The 19,660-nt window shown below is 45.7% G+C and overlaps 1 protein-coding gene across 4 annotated transcripts in view; it reads left to right on the top strand.

Annotated features, from left to right (window-relative positions):
• The window catches only part of LOC147684124 (cytochrome P450 2J2-like), a 141,578-nt gene that overhangs the window by 60,639 nt on the left and 61,279 nt on the right, over positions 1 to 19,660 (top strand). For 2 of the 4 annotated variants that reach the window (XM_086944500.1, XM_086944501.1), the window contains exon 8: positions 1,640 to 1,781. The exons of 1 other annotated variant lie outside the window; for it this stretch is intronic. In XM_086944500.1, coding sequence (XP_086800626.1) covers positions 1,640 to 1,781 — 142 coding nt within the window. Of the gene's footprint in view, positions 1 to 1,639; positions 1,782 to 5,746; positions 5,776 to 19,660 lie in introns of those variants that run through there. One more of the 4 variants, XM_086944502.1, reaches the window with a different exon arrangement.

Below are 19,660 nucleotides of genomic sequence, written 5' to 3'. Positions count from 1 at the left end.
ACTCCAATAAGAAGAAGATTTACAGGTTGATTGGACTGTAACTCCAGGGACACAATTTGGGCCAAAGTACACAAGGCCTCTAGAATTGCTCACACCAAGCAAACAGTATATCTCATAAATACTAGACTTAAAATAAGTCCTTTGTCTTAATTAAAATGGAAACTCGCATAACAGGATATGTGTTGGACTTGAGCCATATGTTTTTTAATTGCCTGCAAATTCATATGTTTTGGTTGGTTGTTTGGAAATATTTATGATAATTTTAAATGTTAATATTCCTCATGTAATACCTAATATATTTGTAGACAATACTTTGTCTGACTGGCACATTTTACCTCATCCACCTAAATTCTTAGACCTTTTCCTTGCTGTAGCATTTCATATTACTTCACATTTGAAAAATGCCTTTCATCAGATTACTTCACATTGGAAAAATATTGTGCTTGTTGCTGTAAAACCTTGGTGGTATGCTGTTTCTTTTAATCATAGTTTAGATAGAGCTTTAAATAATCCTAATGCATTAAATCTTAAAAGGGAACAGATGTGATCACATTTAACAACTTTAGATTCCGAAGTAAGACATGGGATATCATCGCTGAAAAAGTTACAAAACCTCCTTGAATATAAATATTTTGAATCTCTATTTATAATATTTTAATTATAAAGTACTTCTGGTTCATGCTTACATAGTATTTATTATTATTATATTATTGTTTTTCCAACACCTGAGGCTGTATTACGCATTGGCATTGTTTGCGCCAGGCGACCTTTTCAAAAGGTGCGCTGGGTGCAAACAATGCCAATGCGCCCTATTATGAAATATGCGCTGCCCCCATGGCACCATCCTGCACTTTCAAAGGAGATTAGATAAATTAGAGTTCCTCTTGCAGGCGTTTGCAGTCAGTGACTGCACCTGCCTGCAGGGGGATGTCTGAGGGGGGGCCAATGGCCCTTCTTTACCCCCCCTGCTGGGGGCTGTTTTTAATGGTGCACTGTCAGTGTGCCTCCTGAGGGCTGCTTTGACTCTGCACCCGCATCTGTAATATGGCGAGGGCGCAGAGTCAAAGGAATTCCCGCATTTGCATAGGGGACGCCCCTATGCAAATGAGGGAACACCCTCTGAAGGTAGCGCTGGCGCAGTAAGTGCACCTGCGCTATCAGTATTATAGAAGGGGACACACCGCGTCTGCGCCCCCTTCTGTAATGATGAGGTACCACGGGGCACACAAAGCGGGCTCAAACTCCCGTTGCTCCCCCGGGCACCTTCTGTAATACGGCCCCTGCTAGTTCACATTAGCACCATGGAGTGATATATCAAGAGTCTGAAACTGAGACGAGTGAAGAGTTGCAAATTTAATTTGAGTATTTCAAATGAACTTTATCAAAGAGATGGTCATAAGAGGAATGGCATATGTGATGAGTGAGATACAAGGAAATGAATTTGAGCAAATTAACCCCAAAATTGTTGAGGCTCTGTGTTTGCTTTCAAATTTGTAAGACATTGTCTCTCTACTGCAGAGTGTAGTGTAAATGTAGTAAGAGCTATCTTATCTCAGATGAATTGTTGAAAAGTATATATGGTTGTATGTTACTCATGAACATTTGTCACCAGTGAGAGGATTTTTTTCCTTTCTTGCAGGGTTCTCTCATCATAGCTAATATTTACTCTTCTCTGTATGATCCTGACCACTGGGAGGCACCGAAACAGTTCAATCCTGGCCATTTCCTGGATATGGAAGGGAATTTCATCCAAAAGGAGGCCTTCTTACCTTTCTCTGCAGGTATGCCCTGCCGGATTCAGAAAATTTAGTAGCTTATGATGAAATAATGTCTTGCCACTTCTCCTCACATCCTCCTTTGCTCCGTCTACTTTTTGTTTAAGACGATACAACAAGATTTACCAGATTTTTGATTTTAAACTTGTTCATGATTAGTTTGTGATTAGTGTTTTCTAAATGGACATCCGTTTAGACCACAGCCCCACCAGAAATAGTAGCAGGGGAGTGCAATAGATGTATATGATATTACTTCTAGTGCACCAAGGGCAGACGTGTACTTATTCTTGCAAAATACTTATATAAAAACAAATTAGGTGACAAGTAACAAATAAGTGGAAATGGCTACTAAACCTATTACTGATGGTACTGATATGCCTACAAGAAAAAGTTTATTATATGTGCTTCACCCACATTTGGGGGTACAAAGAATGAGTTTGTTCTGACCTGTGTAGAGGCCAGCCTGTGTGCAGGTTTAGGTTGTGAGGTGTATATGGGGCATTTAAACGCGTTCATTATGCCCAGTTGACACCTCCAAGGATATCACTTTTTTGCACCCATATTAACTATATAACCCATGTTTAATTTGACCACACTATGAGCACACTATTTGGAATTCACAAATGTAGATCTTTCCCAGGCCTGTCCCCTAAAAAACTGATTTTCATTCTCAAACCCCGTCTGGCCATTGAGGTCTATGTGACACCTCTTTTTAAAAAATAAACCCACCAACCTTAAGCAAGAACGGCATCCCAAGCCGTGTTTATGGCTAAGGAGGATAACTAATTGCCCTTTCTCTGCCTTGCCAGATGGCAGTGGTAATACAAGCATTATGCCTGACCAGCTATTAGCTATGGCCCCGTACTACCCAATGGCCGGTTAGGATTCAATTGGTCACAATATTACCCACCTTGCCAAAAAGAGGGGTGCTTTTTAGTCTCCTCGTATTCTGAAAGTGAAGATAGTGTTTAATTTTTCCCTGTCTTGTTCAAAGGTGGGTTGTGATGTTAACTCCCTACATTGCCCAAGCCCAATGGGACTGCATAAATATGTAAGAAGGGCAGCTAAAATTTGCACTGTACTATCTTTGCATTCACAAAGTTGACACTGGGGAGGCTTCTCAGGTCCTCTGAACCCCCAAGTCTGTGTGGTTCACAGAGTGTTGGGTCAGCTAACACATGTCTCTGCTCCCTGATTGCAACTACAGCCAGGTTTTCTTTGGCCCTTTATATTTCCTGTGGTCAATTGCTCACATTCAACACCTAAATGGGGCGAATGCGAATCTATAAATAAAAATTGTTTCATTTTGCCATTGGTATGAACAGAAGCATGTGACCCAGCTGTCCTTTCTAGATGTCCACATTTAACTCAGAGCACCTGGACAAGGAGACAGAAAGAGAAAATTAGGGGCAAAGACCTGCCTACACAACCACTTCAAAAATATACATACATTTTTCCTTAGGTTGTAAAAAGAAGAGACTTCAAATTTTTATTTCTATTCAAAAGACTAAATCAATTGCAGACAAAAGATAGAATTATTAGAACATACAATGCTCATTGTAAGTCAAACTGCTGCCGTGTAGGGCTACAAAAATACAATGGTACAAAGCAATCCAAGACTTAAACAGCCAAGCTGGTTTGGTTGGCCACAGGAGCTAATGAAGGTACTCTGGAGTAGTCAAATTATGGGACAACTTGGAATTTGGGCAGCAGGGTGTCAAACTGCAGCTGTAACCCTCCCCTCTCCTTCTTAATACTCCACACCAGGAAACATGCCTATAGTCACAAGTAAGATTAGGAGAAAGAAAAAAAGCAGCAGGCAGGACTTTGACTCATGTAGATGAGTCTAGTTTTGAAAAGGTTTAGATCAATAGACCAATTGGCTTAGGGAGACCGAGACAGGCAGATGTATTAACAAAGAGTAATTTTTATCATTTCGTTTTTTGTTCTTCTTAAATACACACACACACACACATGCACACACACACAGAATTAATGAAGAATAACAAAGGTTAAAACGTATTTATACTTAGTAAAAGTTCATGTATTACTTCTATACAAAACCAACTTTAACTATGCAAACCTTAGAAATTATACATGTTTAGTGTCCAGCATCTTCCCTGAATTAATACTAACCGGAGTGGTAATAAAAAATTATATATCTTTAGTGTCAAGCATCTTCTTTGATTTAATAATAAGTGGAGTGGGAATAGTAAATTATATATCTTTAGTGCCAAGCACATTATTTGACTTAATACTAACTGGAGTGGGAATAAAAAATTAGATAGGTTTAGTGTCCAACACCTTCCCTGCCTTAATACTAACTGGAGTGGGAATAGTAAAATATATATATATTTAATGTCCAGCACCTTCCCTGGGTATATATTAACTGGAGTGGGAATAGTAAATTATATATGTTTAGGGTCCAGCACCTTCCCTGACTTAATCCTAACTGGAGTGGGAATAGTAAGTTATATATATTTAATGTCCAGCACCTTACCTGAGTATATATAAACTCTACTGGGAATGGTAAATTATATATGTTTAGGGTCTAGCACCTTCCCTGACTTAATCCTAACTGGAGTGGGAATAGGAAATTATGTATCTTTAATGTCCAGCACCTTACCTAAGTATATATAAACTGTACTGGGAATGGTAAATTATATATCTTTAATGTCCAGCACCTTCCCTGAGTATATATTAACTGTACTGGGAATAGTCAATTATATATCTTTAATGCCCAGCACCTTCCCTGACTTAATACTAACTGGAGTGGGAATAGTCAATTATATATCTCTAATGTCTAGCACCTTCCCTGAGTATATATTAATTGGAGTAGGAATATTAAATTATATATGTGTAGTGTCCAGCACCTTAGCTGACCTAATTCTAACTGTAGTGAGAATTGTAAATTATATATGTGTAGTGGAGGGCACATTACTTGAGTTTATACTAATTGCTGTAGGAATATGATATTATATGTGTTTATAGGTCTGTGACTTTAAAATATTTGTATAATTTGTAGTAGTAATGTGTATGTATAATATTTTATTTTATATTTACAATTTCAATAATTATAACAATATATTTTGATAATACACATTATTTTAAAAAAATATACATTGCATTAAAATATACGTTTTAGGGAAAATCTTTAATAAAAATGAATTAATAGAAAAATAATCAGAGTTGCAAGTTTTCAAATGGTCTTTATTTTCTAATAATAAGATAGAGTAAAGAAAAATATTTTATTAAGGGAATATATCATACTCATGATGAAAAATACAAAATAAATACGCATTTTCTATTTTTGTAACATAAAGTATTTTGGATATATGTTTATTTACATATAATATATTTTTGAACATACATATTTTTACATTGTTATATTTTAGGATACAGGTATTTATCTTGTAACAGAAAAAAGTTTTTGTTATTTTGGTTCGGAAAATGTTTGTAACAGATACATTTTGCAGTATAATTTGACAGTTTATTTTTGCATATTTAACAGTTAGTAATTAAATACATATTTTGTTTAAAATAAACAATATAAAATAATACAGATTTATTAAAAAAAATATTCATATTGTAAGTGGTTAACAATTTTTGGACATGTAATATATACTTTTAATTAATATTATTGTATGGAATATTAATAATACTAATTATTGCATTGTTACATTTTATATAAACATGTTTTTTGAAAAGGTAAGATTTTACTTAACGTTTGAAAAAAATGTTTTTTAAAGCATTGTAAATGATACAAATAAGTAATTATAATAAATATTATAATTTATATTAATTTCTATTATAATTTTTCAATGTGGATTTTTTTAACATTATTTTTAACATATAAGTACAATATTCTAATATTTTTAGAAAATATATGTAATTCATTTACTACTGCATTACATGTTTTTAAATTAATTTCTGTCTTTTTTATTATTTAACCAGCCATATTTGTTTTACAGGTACTATTTTGTAACCGCTTACTGTTGCTTTGGGTTATTTCTAAGGGGACATGCTGGCGGGTAGAAGCTGTGTCCCGTCGAGGAAGGTAAGTGTAATTTTCTTTAATTAAACTAAGGGGCCTATTACGATGGCTGGCAGACTATGTCCGCCCGCCAACGCATCCGAGCGTGTGACCGACCACCGATGTTGCGGCTGTCCCGCCATTCAGATTAGGATGCACCCGCCACACTGGCGGGCTCATCCCGCATTTTTTACATTGCGGCGGGCGATGCTGTAAGCAGCACCCGCCGCAATATAAAAAATGCATGTTATGCATTTGCATGCACAATGTGACAGGCACCTCGCGGCCATAGGCCAGTGCTATCAGTTTTTTTACTTTGTATTCAAAAGTTGCATATTCAACCCCTTTGGATCCCATTAGGATGGCAGGGGGAGGCAAGATCACGTTCCTGGCTGCGCCTAAAATTTCATTTTCCGCACACCAGCAGCGTTCCTCATGCCCGCCATATTACAATGGGCAAACATAGCCCATTTCCTGACCGCCGTGGTGCGACGTGAAACGCCATAAAAATGTGCCCACCACGTGGGAGCCAATAGAGACCCAACTGGAAATGCGGAATGACAACCCTGCCCGCCGTAAAAAATCAGGATGCCCCAAACAGCCTGTCACACTGCTGCGGAGAAACAACCCAACCAAATATGGCGGAAGCATGAAAGCGGAGCACGAAACAAGACTCTCGGTCCCTCCACCTGGTCCAGACTGCAATTGATCCAGCTCTACATGTCTTCTCGGTGCTGTACCTGATACACTACCAGCAAGTAATGCATTGTCGCGGACAACGCTGCAGGTACGCAATGATACAACCCCGCACACAACCACAAGAAACAACTCCTGGGCTGATATACAGTTCCTGTCCACACTAGACACTCTGGTGGGGACAGGAACATATATACAAGTGTACCCACACATGTCCTACCCCTCACAAAATCATCCCTCCACATCCAGGTCACCTATCAACCACAAAATCAATGCAATCAGCCTGTAACATCACCGCAGCGGTGAAGATGCGGGAAAACACAACCTCACAAACAACATACACAGAAGTACAACAAGCCCACATATCGCCAGCCAAACAGTGGAAAGGCAATGGGAGCTCAGACAGAACAGGAGTACACAACATCATCACGCAGGACCAATGCACAGACACCATACCCCAACACAAACAACAATTGCATCATCTCAAGACAATAATGGACACAATCTGGGAGCAATGGTCCAATAAGAAAACACACACAGACATGCCACACCACCCATCAAGTCAACATGGTGTAACAGTGTACCGCATGCATGCACATGCACAATCCTGACAAGTGACAGGTCATATATAAGAGGAGAAACCACCATGGTGCACTCAACACAAGCTCAGGAACAAGAATACTCCTAAGTGCATGTGACAGACACACAAGCAATGCACATTACATTTGCAACACACATCTGAATGTATCACACTGCAAAAACAACTCACACACAATGACATGCAAATAGAACCTCACACAGGGAGCATCTGTCAGCTGAAAGAGACAACACAGGCCAAACCACATCAAACACACAACATATGCACATGCCAATCCCATCACATTGTAAACATAGCTGTACATCAGGGGATGCACTCCAGGCATTTACAAGGCAACATACACTCACAGCACTGCATGCACAACAAGCAGTGTGTGCACAAAACCAAACCAGCAGCACACATATCTGAGTGCTACAACATGAACCCCCACAACACAAATCAGCACGGCACACCGACAACATCACACTCAGGAAGGGTGGCAGTACCTCAGCAAACACACATACAGCTCACCCATCACCCACAGATGCACAGGTCTGGGACACTCAAGTGCAAACAACATGAATAGAGGACAGTGCATCACAAACAGTTGCACTGCATATGAGACACCCTGACTGGAAACCAGTACAAGAAAATCACACATAACCAATTGCGAAACTGTCCTGAGTGGCATATTGGTCCCGTGCACAGATCAACAACACAAAGCATAGTGTAACAAATGAAGTAGTTGGGAGGCTCACACGCTGGCAACCCAAGGTATAGCTGACAGGAGAGTGAAGTGGTGTGTATGTCCGTAGTGGACATGTCAGGAATGCACCATACACACATAGATGGAGTGCTCACTCACAATGGGTAGGCATCAGAAGCACAGATAGGGGATGGTATAACTCCACATCCCACATGCCATCCTGGAACCAAAAATGCCTCAAGTGACTGCAATGCATGTGAAAACACACCCACAATGTCAGGGTGGCTGAGCAGGTCTGCACAGTCAGCACAAACAGTACCAAGACACATGGCTGATCAACAAAACACAACACTGACTTGCCAGTCACATACTCTGCATACTCACAATTGGCACCAACAACAAGTAGGTGTCCTCCAGAAGTGCAATGACACACCACCACACTGCACCGTGCACAACCTACAACTCCCACATGGATGTATGAGGTTACAACGCGGTACATAACACCACAGTACCATCACAACGCAGGTTTTACAACGCAAGTCGCTACCACGACTTGCGCTGTAGGGTGCTGGACTTAGGAATAGTAAGATTTACTATTCCAACACCAGCCTACGTACAGTAGGGAAGGTGTTGTAATAGTAAATCTACTATTCCTTAGTCTAGAGCGCCCTCCAGTACAAGTCATGGTAACGACTTGCGTTCTAAAATCCATGTTGTAATGGCACTGCGGTGTCCTTACCGTGTCATAATGGTTGTTTACCTCCCCACATATGCACACAATCACAAGCACAGGGTTGACTAATCAAACTAACAGGCACTCAACTCCTGGGTGACACATGTGTGGAGTTGCCATTGCAGGGGTCACACACATCAATACTACTGACAAAGTCACCCCCTTCACACTGCACACTTCATGACCACCCAAATGCACACATTGAGGTGTACCCATGTGACTAGGATGACCATACACCAACACTGCTGTTTACTCATAAAGAACGGTCACACAGACATGAGGGACCCTGGCCAGCCTGCCTGAAAACCTGTGGATAGAATGCCACTCTGGGCTGGCAGTGCATCCAAACATGACATGTGTACAATTTAGCTAACCTGACCATAGAATGATTAGGTTAACAGTAGTTCATCACAAACAACCATCATTGCACCCCCAAGCCTCAGAGTCAAGATGAGCTGAAGTGCCTGTCACCTCTGCAAAACACTGAAAAAGTGAAACAAGCCATTGGCAATATTAAAGTGGCATACAGAGCATGTGTCACAATAAACCATACCCACACAGAAAAACCTTTATTTAGCAAGGACACTGACAAAGCAGACAACACGATTAACTATTGTTATTACATATTACACAGATAGGCATCAAAAGTACACTGGTGGACTTTGAGCTGCAGGCATGGGAGACAAGAGGGAGACATTTCAGTGACACTGGGTTATGTACCACTATCTCTCAGTACAGGAGCATGATACTAACTCAGTGCTACTTCACAGATATGTTTAGCAGAGACAATACAGCATGACACGTAGTACATACGCATGGGATAATCATACCAAAATGCGTTCGGGTATGAGGGTGGACAGAGTACCTGCAATTCTCATACACTTGCAGGATGCCAGCACAGAAAGCTATGTGTAGGGGGCCCACATCTGCTATCCAGTTCGTGGGTGAGCAAGACTTACATTACATTGGAAATTATGTGTTGGGCAGAATCACTGTGTCCAACACTGCACAGTCCTCAAAGTCCTTGCCGTGTGAATGGCTCACTATGTAATGGAGGTCATGTTTAGGGACATGATCTTACAATCTCACACCCTTCTCATAAGGTCTGTCGTGTGCAATCTAAAGGGCTGAGATAGCTCTTTGATGGATAGTCTAGCAGACAACCCATATGTCTCACTCTGTACATTCAGTGATGTGTCCTTGTCAAATTGGGCAGAGACTGAGCAGGCCAGGAGGGGCTCACACTGAGGTTCAACTTGGGGCATCAGAAATGTCACATGCAGGGACAATATGAGAGGGCAAATAGTGCCTACACATGCAAGTCAGTACACATGATGATGGAAATGGAAGGGGGTCGGTTCAAAAGTACAACAATCTGCTGTGTCATAGGTGAATTTCCACCAAGAGTGTCACCCTCTGAAATTTCATTCTTGTGCATAATGCTGACCTATACATGGTCTGTCCATTACCACCCCCTTTTGTACCGCTTTTGGCCGCCATAAGTGTGGCAGGGTATGCTCAGACGTGAGTCCCTTGCTCACTTTGCCACTGGATTCAAGCAAGCCGGCTGAAGACGGCTGGAATGCCAGAAACCGGTCCTCTGAAGCTCGTGTTTGATTGGTTCAGATGCTCCGTCCATTACCACCCCCTTTTGTACCGCTTTTGGCCACCATAAGTGTGGCAGGGTATGCTCAGACGTGAGTCCCTTGCTCACTTTGCCACTGGATTCAAGCAAGCCGGGCTGAAGACGGCTGGAATGCCAGAATCCGGTCTTTGGAAGCTTGTTTCCGGTCCAGGGAAGGCATGGCTTGGCAGTTCGGGCTAGACTGTTCCCATGAGGCACAGGGTCAGACTGATTTGCATATAGCCATGTCTGAACTGGGGTGGTAGAGTGGGCTAATGAACAGTGATGGATTAAACCCAGATCTTTTGACTGGGTGTGAGTGTTTGATTGGTTCAGATGCTCCGTCCATTACCACCCCCTTTTGTACCGCTTTTGGCCACCATAAGTGTGGCAGGGTATACTCAGACGTGAGTCCCTTGCTCACTTTGCCACTGGATTTAAGTAAGCCGGGCTGAAGACGGCTGGAATGCCCGAAACCGGTCCTCGGAAGCTTGTTTCCGGTACAGGGAAGGCATGGCTTGGCAGTTCGGGCTGGACTGTTCCCATGAGGCACAGGGTCAGACTGATTTGCATTTAGCCATGTCTGAACTGGGGTGGCAGAGTGAGCTAAAGAACGGTGATGGATTAAACCCAGATCTTTTGACTGGGTGTGAATGTTTGATTGGTTCAGATGCAATCCTGTTTCCCAATCCTCAATGCCTCAAATAGGGCTTCGAGCCGCAACCAGAATCCCACTCTTAAGGAAACAAACAGCAGCTTCTAGCGCGGGGACACACCAGCAGGTGTAACCAAGCGCTTTATAAAAATGTATAATATAATATAATATGCTCCGTCCATTACCTCTTCCTTTTGTTCCGACCTATACATGGTGGCAATATTAAGTCAGACACACTTCCATCAGTATCCTCTGGACGTAAACCCTTGGTAATGTCACAGATGAGCCTGTGAAGAACATCATAGACCCACACATCCATTCACACAGGCAATTTCTGTCCTAACTCCAGCTTAACAAACATGTTGTGTCACTGTATGGCTTCAAAACCAATGGCATGTCCCTCCCATCCTGATGTGTAGCCAGGGAAATGTGTAAAATAAGCTCAAACCCCTTCCCCTGGAGCCAGCATGCTAGGCAATGCATGACACAAACCCACACTCTCGGGCACACTCTGCAGCAGATCAACTTCATGTGTGCACTCCCTGCACTATCACTCCCACTATGAAACACTTACCATGACATATGGAGTACAACAAAATCTCCTATACTGTGTGAGCACCTCATCCCCCAGGACCTCCAGCTCCTCTGTGGTGAAGGGACCGGCCCTGATGTTCTCAGTCCTCACCATCACTGGGTACAGGAGACAGGAGCAGCAGCAGTTGTTGGTGAGGAGTGTCAGGGAGCGGTGTCTGTGGACAGGAGACAGGGGCAGCAGCAGTTGTTGGTGAGGAGTGTCAGGGTGCAGTTTCTGTGGACAGGAGCAGCAGCAGTTGGTGGTGAGGGGTGTCAGGGAACAGTGTCTGGAGACAGGAGCAGCAGCAGTTGGTGGTGAGGAGTGTCAGGCAGCAGTGTCTGGAGACAGGAGACAGCAGCAGTTGGTGGTGAGGGTTGTCAGGGCGCAGTGTCTGGAGACAGGAGCAGCAGCAGTTGGTGATGAGGTGTGTCAGGCAGCAGTGTCTGGAAGCAGTGGAAATGTGAGGCTCTCTCCCACACATATATAGCCCCCTGGGGTAGTTTCAGTGGTTCTAAGCTGCTGAAATTGGTGTTCCAGGTCCCCTTTTTACAAATGCATCCAATGACCGGCCCGCGGTAATGGAGCATGCCTACCGCTATTTAAAAAAAATGCATTAGGCTACCGCGATTGCAGTTCCCATTGGCTGTAAGGGCATGGGCATTGGCGGTGACACAATGCAGGGGCCAGGCAGTCGCTACTGCAATCGTGCATCTTTCAATTGCTTCCAATGACCGGCCCCGCGGTAGCGGAGCACGCCTACTGCAATATCATTAAAAAATGCATTAGGCTACCGCAATTGCGGTTTGGATTGGCTGTAAGGGCATGGGCATTGGCGATGACACACCGCAGGGGCCAGGTGGTTGCTACTGCAATATGGCTGCTCACTATTGGTGCCAATGACCGTGATTTGTGTGGTAGAGCATGCCAACCGCCATTTCACTATATGTATATCACTACAGCGCCTGTGGCTTTGTCATTGGCAGTGACACACCGCAGAGGCCAGGCGGTCGATACTGCAATATGGCAGCTATCCATTGGAGCCAATGACTGTTATTTGGGTGGCAGAGCATGCCAACCACCATTTTACCATATGTATATCACTACCATGAGTGTGGATGTGGCATTGGCGGTGACACACCGCTGGGGCCAAGCGGTCGCTACCGCAAAATGGCTGCTACCTATTGAAGCCAATGACCGTGATTTGGGTGGCGGAGCATGACAACCGCCATTTTACCATATGTATATCACTACTGCGAGTGTGGCATTGGCGGTGACACACCGGTGGGTCCAGGCGGTCTCTACCGTGAAATGGCTGCTACCTATTGGAGCCAATAATGGTGATTTGGGTGGCGGAGCACATTGACAGCACCTATGGACACATCATGCTGATTCAATGGCCAATGGCCAGTTCTCAACAGTGCACAGTAGACACCAGATTCATGGCACAAGATAGTGCACACAATGCCAATGTGACATTTAGCCCACTGCTGACTACACATGCCATGTTGATGAATATGATTGAAAACGTTGGCATGTACTCCCTCACATGTCACTTGTGATATTGCTGGGCATGTACACAGAACAGTGTTGTGATGGACTCTCCAATGGGTACACATGTTAATGTGTGATAGGGCTGAGCAACTCACAGTGATGAATGTCTGACTACACAATGTGCATATTTCACTGTCTACTTTGCTTGGCTCATGCACATACTTGTTCTTAACACACAGACTGTGCTCATTGTGTTGGTTATGTTTCCCCTGTTCGACTTACGCAAGAAGGTGTGCCAGGTACAGCAGTAAGGTAGGAAACCATAGTTTTGCTGTTTCACAGATATGCTGTATGAACTACTGTCAGTGCTGGTACTGCAAGATGTGGCCATATACCGTTATGCATTCACATAGTCAGATATTGTTTTGGAAGTGCTCGCAGTGTGAATAGTGGACAAGTGTACGACTAGTGTACCTGAAGGTATACCTACATGAAAGTTGTGCTGTAAGCTGAGGTTTGGTGCCAGTCATTGTTGGCGTTGTGTTAGTCAAACCGTAAGATGTTGGACACATCACATGGTGGATTGCAATGACATTTGTCCCCTTTCATCTCACCTAGGAGGTAACCAAATGTGCATCATCCCTTCACAGTGCTGGCGTACATGGAGGATGAGGACGTCATACGGAAATTCCGTCTGGATCGACCCACCCTACAGGACCTATGTGCTCTGTTGGAACCCTACATGCAGCCTCGCAGAATGTATCTGACTGCTTCGACACCAAAGTGTAAGGTGATGGCAGCCCTGCATTTCTTTGCTACTGGTTCATTCCAGTACACGTTCTCCAGCGCAGGTGGGATGTCGCAACGTATGTTTAGCATGGTGCTACGTGATGTCCTGTCTGCTATGATGATCTAAAAGACAGATACATCCATTTCCCCAGGAGGCATGAATTAGCAGCTGGGAAGGCAGACTTTTATGCCCTTGATCACACCCCTAATGTTGTTGGTTGCATTGACTGCACACATGTTGGCCTGGTTCCACCACAGGCACGTGAGCACATCTACAGGAACATGAAACATTTCTATTCCATCAATGTGCAAGTGGTGTGCCAGGTGGATATGATCATCTCACACTTCTGTGCGAAATTTTCTGGCTCAGCCCATGACTCGTACATCATGGGTAACAACATTGTGCCACAGCTGATGGCTAATCTGCTTCCGGAGCGTGCATGGATTGTGGGCGAGTACGCAGAGTCAAGTAGCGTGCTGTGTGTGTGACATGCTGTCCTCTGCCACAGTTATATTACAGAGTTGGTCTGTTTATCTCACACCTAGGTGACTGCATATCCCACCCGTCCTTGGTTGCTGAGCCCACTGCGGAATCCCAAGACCCCAAGTGAAGTCCCTTACAATGATGCCCATGGGAGGACACGTTGTGTGGTGGAGCATACTTTTGGCCTCCTGAAGTCACAACTTTGCTGCCTGGACAAGACCGGGAGTGCACTGATGTACTCGCCCAAAAAGGTGTGTCAGATTGTAGTTGCATGCTGCATGCTCCACAACCTGGCCTTGCGCAAGGAGGTCCCTCTGCTCCTGAAAGCTGATGAGCAGCCGAGGCCCCCGCCTGCAAACCAACCCATGTCCAATGACGAGGATATTGGAGAGGAGAAGGTGTCGACCTGAGTCAACAGCTCATCAACCGCTACTTCCCTTGAAGGTGAGTGACAAGGTACAATGGGGCCATTGTCTGCTGATGTCGTTGTTGGTGAAAAGGTCTAGGTGAGCTTTGCGACTGCAGCCTGTTGTTGACCGTGTGCTGGCTGCTACTGTTTCGGGGACAGTGTAGTTGAGCACAGATACAGGATGTCTATGTCGGTACTGTTGCTCGTTGTAATGTGTGCAGATTGGAGTACCTTGATGACAAGTGTTGTGTGATGGCTGTGATACCGCCGCCTGACTAGTGAATATTGCTTTGTTGTGTTTTCCTAGGTCCCTTCAGCCTCTCCTTGCCTACAAACAATCCATGCTCCTGGTACATTAATCATGGTGAACATTGTACATGCTGTGATAAACATGGAGCATACACAAGGTGTGTAAGGAGTGTTTATTTACAATGGGTACATGTGACTGGGAATTGAATATTTACAAAAAAGTGAATAGTGAATCAATGAGTTGTCAGTGATAGAAGATGAGACAATCGAGCCATCACCACATTGATGTGGTGACCCAGTCCAATAGATGGATGCCATTAACATGGCAGTGTGGGGAAGGACAGTCAACAAATTCAATGCAGTGGTGAAGATGTGTGCCATCATGGCTGGCTCCTTTACTGGAGTTTGGCAGGTGCTTTGCCATGTGATCCTCCCTTGGATTTCTTAGGACGGCCCCTTGGTCGTTTGGCTGGGGGGGGCTCTGATGCGGGATCAGTGGGGTCTAAGATGTGCCCCCTCTCTGTGGCCACAGGGGAGGATGTGGAACTGTCATCATGCGGAGGGAGATGGAGGTGTTGTTTGTGCCGCAGGCCTGTCCCTCAGAACCACCACTAGCTGGCCCAAGGGTCTATGAACCTTGGCAGCAGGTGGAGCTCACTGGAATCTTCCTGAGCATGGTCCATTTGTCCCTGGGCCCGTTCATAGGCCCCAAGGACTCTGGTGATGTTGTCCAGAGCTTCGGTCCCAGTGTCCAGTTGGATTTGACTCCTCCTTGCCCTCCCACCTGCCCTACTGTCACGGACCTGTTGCCTCACCAGTGTATGCACCGCCTACTCTTCCTGCCCTCCTCAGTTGATATGGTGGGGTGATCATCCTCTGGGGCAGGGAGAGTGTGGCAGGCAGCACTAGTGGTGGTGGAGGCTGCCCAGGTCATTACAGCAGGGGTCAGCGTAGTTGTTGTTGTTGCTGATGTGGTGGCGGGGGACAGTAGGGTCCTGGGACCTGTTGCGCCCTGGTGTGCCAGATGGTCCAGCGTCTTGCTCCGCATGCTCAAAATCCAGGGCGGCGTAATCAGAGAGTTCACGTTCCGGTGGTGGAGACTGGCTCTGCAGGTTGGTGTTGTCATCCTCTGCAGTCAGTTCTTGGTCACCTGTGGGACATTGGGGAAATGGTCATTGACATGCACCCCTGAAGCTTGGTGTTCGATTTATCTTATATACAGGTTATGCAACACACAGTTTACTAGTTCTCACATTGTATGTCTGCACAGTAATGTGCATCATGACATGATGTGGAGGTACATTCATTACTTGTCCATGGTGTCACATGTCCATGGATACCATGCCCCACGTGCAGATTTTGTGATTAGGAGGACATGTTGTCATCGTACGACTAGTGGCACTACGACTTGAAGTGATGCATCTTTGCTGATTACTCTGCCTGGCAGATGTTACATCTGCTCATGAACTAGCCATTGTTATCTCATGCACACCGTTGTCATGTCCTGTGCTTTGATTTTTTTGTTCTACAGACCATGCTTGCTTTGTTTTCATGTGGTCATTCAAGCGCTGCCCCCATGGAACTTACAGATAGCATTTAGTGCTGTGCATGATTGTGCCCTGAATTTCTTCAACATGTGATTTGGTGAGTCACACTTTGGTTTCTGTGACAGTTATATATGCTTAGCTGTCTGCACACTGTAATTGGATATTGGATCTTTGACAATTTGGGTGGGATGTGAGGGCTGGTGTTGTCATATGGCTCCATGCTTTACGAGAGGAATGGTGGGGTGCATGCACTGTCTACCTACCTGTTCAGTTATCACATTGATGTGGAATTTCTGAGACATCTCTCTGAGTGTGTGTTTGAGTGCTCCATCCTGCTCAGGGGTTGAGCAGGGGGCCTGGGGGGAGTTGTAGTGCAGGCCTCTGACCCCCAAACAGCCCTCCCTGTGAAGATGGCACTATTGGACTTGGCCCTTTTAGCAGGGTCATCCCTGAACTTTTGAACTTTCTCCTGTATTTTTTCTGACCTGTTGTTGGCTGTTTTATGACTCTGGGCACTTTACCACTGCTGATCAGTGCTAAAGTGCATATGCTCTCCCTATTGTAAATGGATGTATGGATTAGTGACTCCATGATTGGCTGGTTTGGTTTACTTGTCAGACCCTAGTACAGTGCACTGCGTGTGCCCAGGGCTTGTATATTAAATGCTGCTGGTGAGCTTGCAGCACTCGTTGTGCCACCCACAGAAGCAGCCTGTAAAGTGTGTCTCAGGTCTGCCATTGCAGAGCCTGTGTGCAGTCTGGTACTGCCATGTTGACTGGTCAAGTGCACCCACTTGTCAGTCCCTACACCTTCCCTTTTATACATAGTAGTCACCCCTAAGGTAGGCCCAAGGGCAGGGTGCATTGTAGGTAAAAGATAGGACATGCCCTGATGCGTGTGGCATGTCCTGCTAGTGAATTACAGCCATTTTCGTTTTTCACTATTGCAAGGCTGCCTGTTCCCCATAGGCCAGAATGGGCAGTTTGATTATTGGTATTGGTATTGTGGTATACTTATATAGCGCAACCTGTCACCACCAAGGGCATCCTGGCGCTTTGACCCATGATCCAGCAAAAGCAATAGCTCAACCTGTCCTAGGAAAGAGGTAAGTTTTCAGCGCCTTTCTAAAGGCTGAGAGATCCTCAAGACTTCTCAGGGATATTGGCAGGGAGTTCCAGAGTTTGGCCGCCGCTACTCTGAACGAGCGGCCACCCATCCTCACTCTCTGGAAGCACGGAACTACAAGTAGCCTGGACGACGAGGAATGTAAAGCTCGAGATGGAAGATACCAGGCAAACATTCGCCGCAAAGGGATTGGGCCCAGGCCATGGATAGCCCTGAACACAATGCACGCTGCTTTGTAGCGAACGCGTAAATGGACCGGCAGCCAATGGAGTTCCTGCAGTGCTGCCGTAGAAGAGCTGTGGTAGGGGCGGGAAAGGGCGAGTTTGGCAGCCATATTTTGCACCCTTTGAAGCTTGCCCAGAAGTGTTACCGGGGCCTCCAGAAGCAGTGCGTTACAATAGTCAAGTCGACTTAGGATGGTACTTCGCACTACTTCTGGTCTGGCTTGCTCAGGAAGGAGGGGTAAAACCTTGCGCAGCATACGGATCAGCATCATGCACGTTGAGGTGGTCTTATTTACGTGCAGATCCAGCTGCAGGTTGGGCCCAAAAATGACGCCCAGATTACGCGCCGATTGTGCGGCTGACACCGTCTCTGAAAAGGACGGGGGCCAAAAGTCATCTGGAAGATCTCGGGGAACTCGGTCAGTGGAGCAGTGCAGGACCTCTGTCTTGGTTCCATTGAACTGTAACAAGTTCAAACGGAGCCATTCCGCTGTAGCCTGCATGCACCGGTGAAAAGTCTCCAAAGGGACTGCATCCTGTCCCTCCAGTGAAAAGACCAGCTGGGTATCATCCGCATAATTAAATGCGGAGATCCCAAATGATTTAATGAGCTGGACTAGAGGGCGGAGGTAGATATTAAAGAGTATAGGGCTGATGGCTGAGCCCTGGGGTACTCCTTGTCCCACTCTCCGCTCCTCTGAGCTGAAGGGAGGGAGCGAAACCCGTTGCTGACGGCTGTCCAGGTAGGAGATTAACCAGTCCCTGGCCTTATCTTTGACCCTGCACTCTTCCAACCTCGAAATCAAGGTAGGATGACTGACCGTGTCGAACGCGGCCGACATATCGAGCAACACCAAAAATGCTGCCCGACCACTGTCGACTCGCGCCCGCAGATTGTCTAACACGGTCACCAACGCGGATTCCGTCCCGTGCGCTGGGCGAAAACCGAATTGCGTCTCATCCAACCAGGTGTTCCCTTCTAAGAAGCCGGACAGAGTGCGGGTAACCAATTTTTCCATGATTTTGACTGGAAAAGGAAGCAGGGAGATTGGCCGGTAGTTAGAAAGGCACACAGGGTCGAGCGTCGGTTTTTTTAAGAGCGGAGATACCACTGCCTTCTTCCAGCAGCCCGGTACAGTCCCTGTTTCAAATGACTGGCAACAGATGGCATGCAAGGGCTGGAAGAGATCCTCTTGAAACACCATCCAAAGTTTTGGAGGGAGAGGATCCAGAGGCGAGCCAGATGAAATCGTGAGGGCTAGACTGCCAAACTCTTCCAGAGAGGGAAGGGGAAAGCTACTCAGCTGGGGTCGACTGGCCTCAATCGCCGGAGCTCCCAAGCTGAGAGCCGGATCCAGAGAAGGAGGAGAAAAGCTACTCAGCTGGGGTCGACTGGCCTCAATCGCCGGAGCTCCCAAGCTGAGAGCCGGATCCAAAGAAGGAGGAGAAAAGCTACTCAGCTGGGGTCGACTGGCCTCACTCGCCGGAGCTCCCAGGCTGAGGACCGAATCCAAGGCGGGGGAGGAAAAGCCACTCAGCTGGTGTCGACTGGCCTCAATCGCCGGAGCTCCCAAGCTGAGGGCCGGATCCAAAGGGGGGGAAAGAGAGCTACTCAGCTGGGGTCGACTGGCTTCCATCGCCGGAGCTCCCAGGCTGAGGGGATGATCCTCTGGTCGGGGTCGACTGGAGGGCATGGCCGGAGCTTCCAAACAGAGATGAGCGACCCTCTGCAGGGGTCGACTGGCCATCTCCTCCGGAGCTCCCGCATCAGTGATGGGATTAGCTGGGTCCTGCAGACCCTCCAGGATATTACGGATTTTCTCCTCGAAGGCATCCGCAAGAGAGTCACAAAGAGCTTGCGATGACGGGACTGCACTAGCCACACACGTAGGGTGGGCAAGGTCCCTAACGATTTCAAAGAGGGCCTGTGCCTTGTATGGGGCCTGATTCAAGGTGGATTCAAGATAGG

Source organism: Lissotriton vulgaris, chromosome 11, assembly GCF_964263255.1.
Source record: "Lissotriton vulgaris chromosome 11, aLisVul1.2, whole genome shotgun sequence".
Classification (NCBI taxonomy): Eukaryota; Metazoa; Chordata; class Amphibia; order Caudata; family Salamandridae; genus Lissotriton; species Lissotriton vulgaris.
Note: the sequence above shows the minus strand (reverse complement) of the source record. Positions and strands in the feature narration are given on the sequence as shown.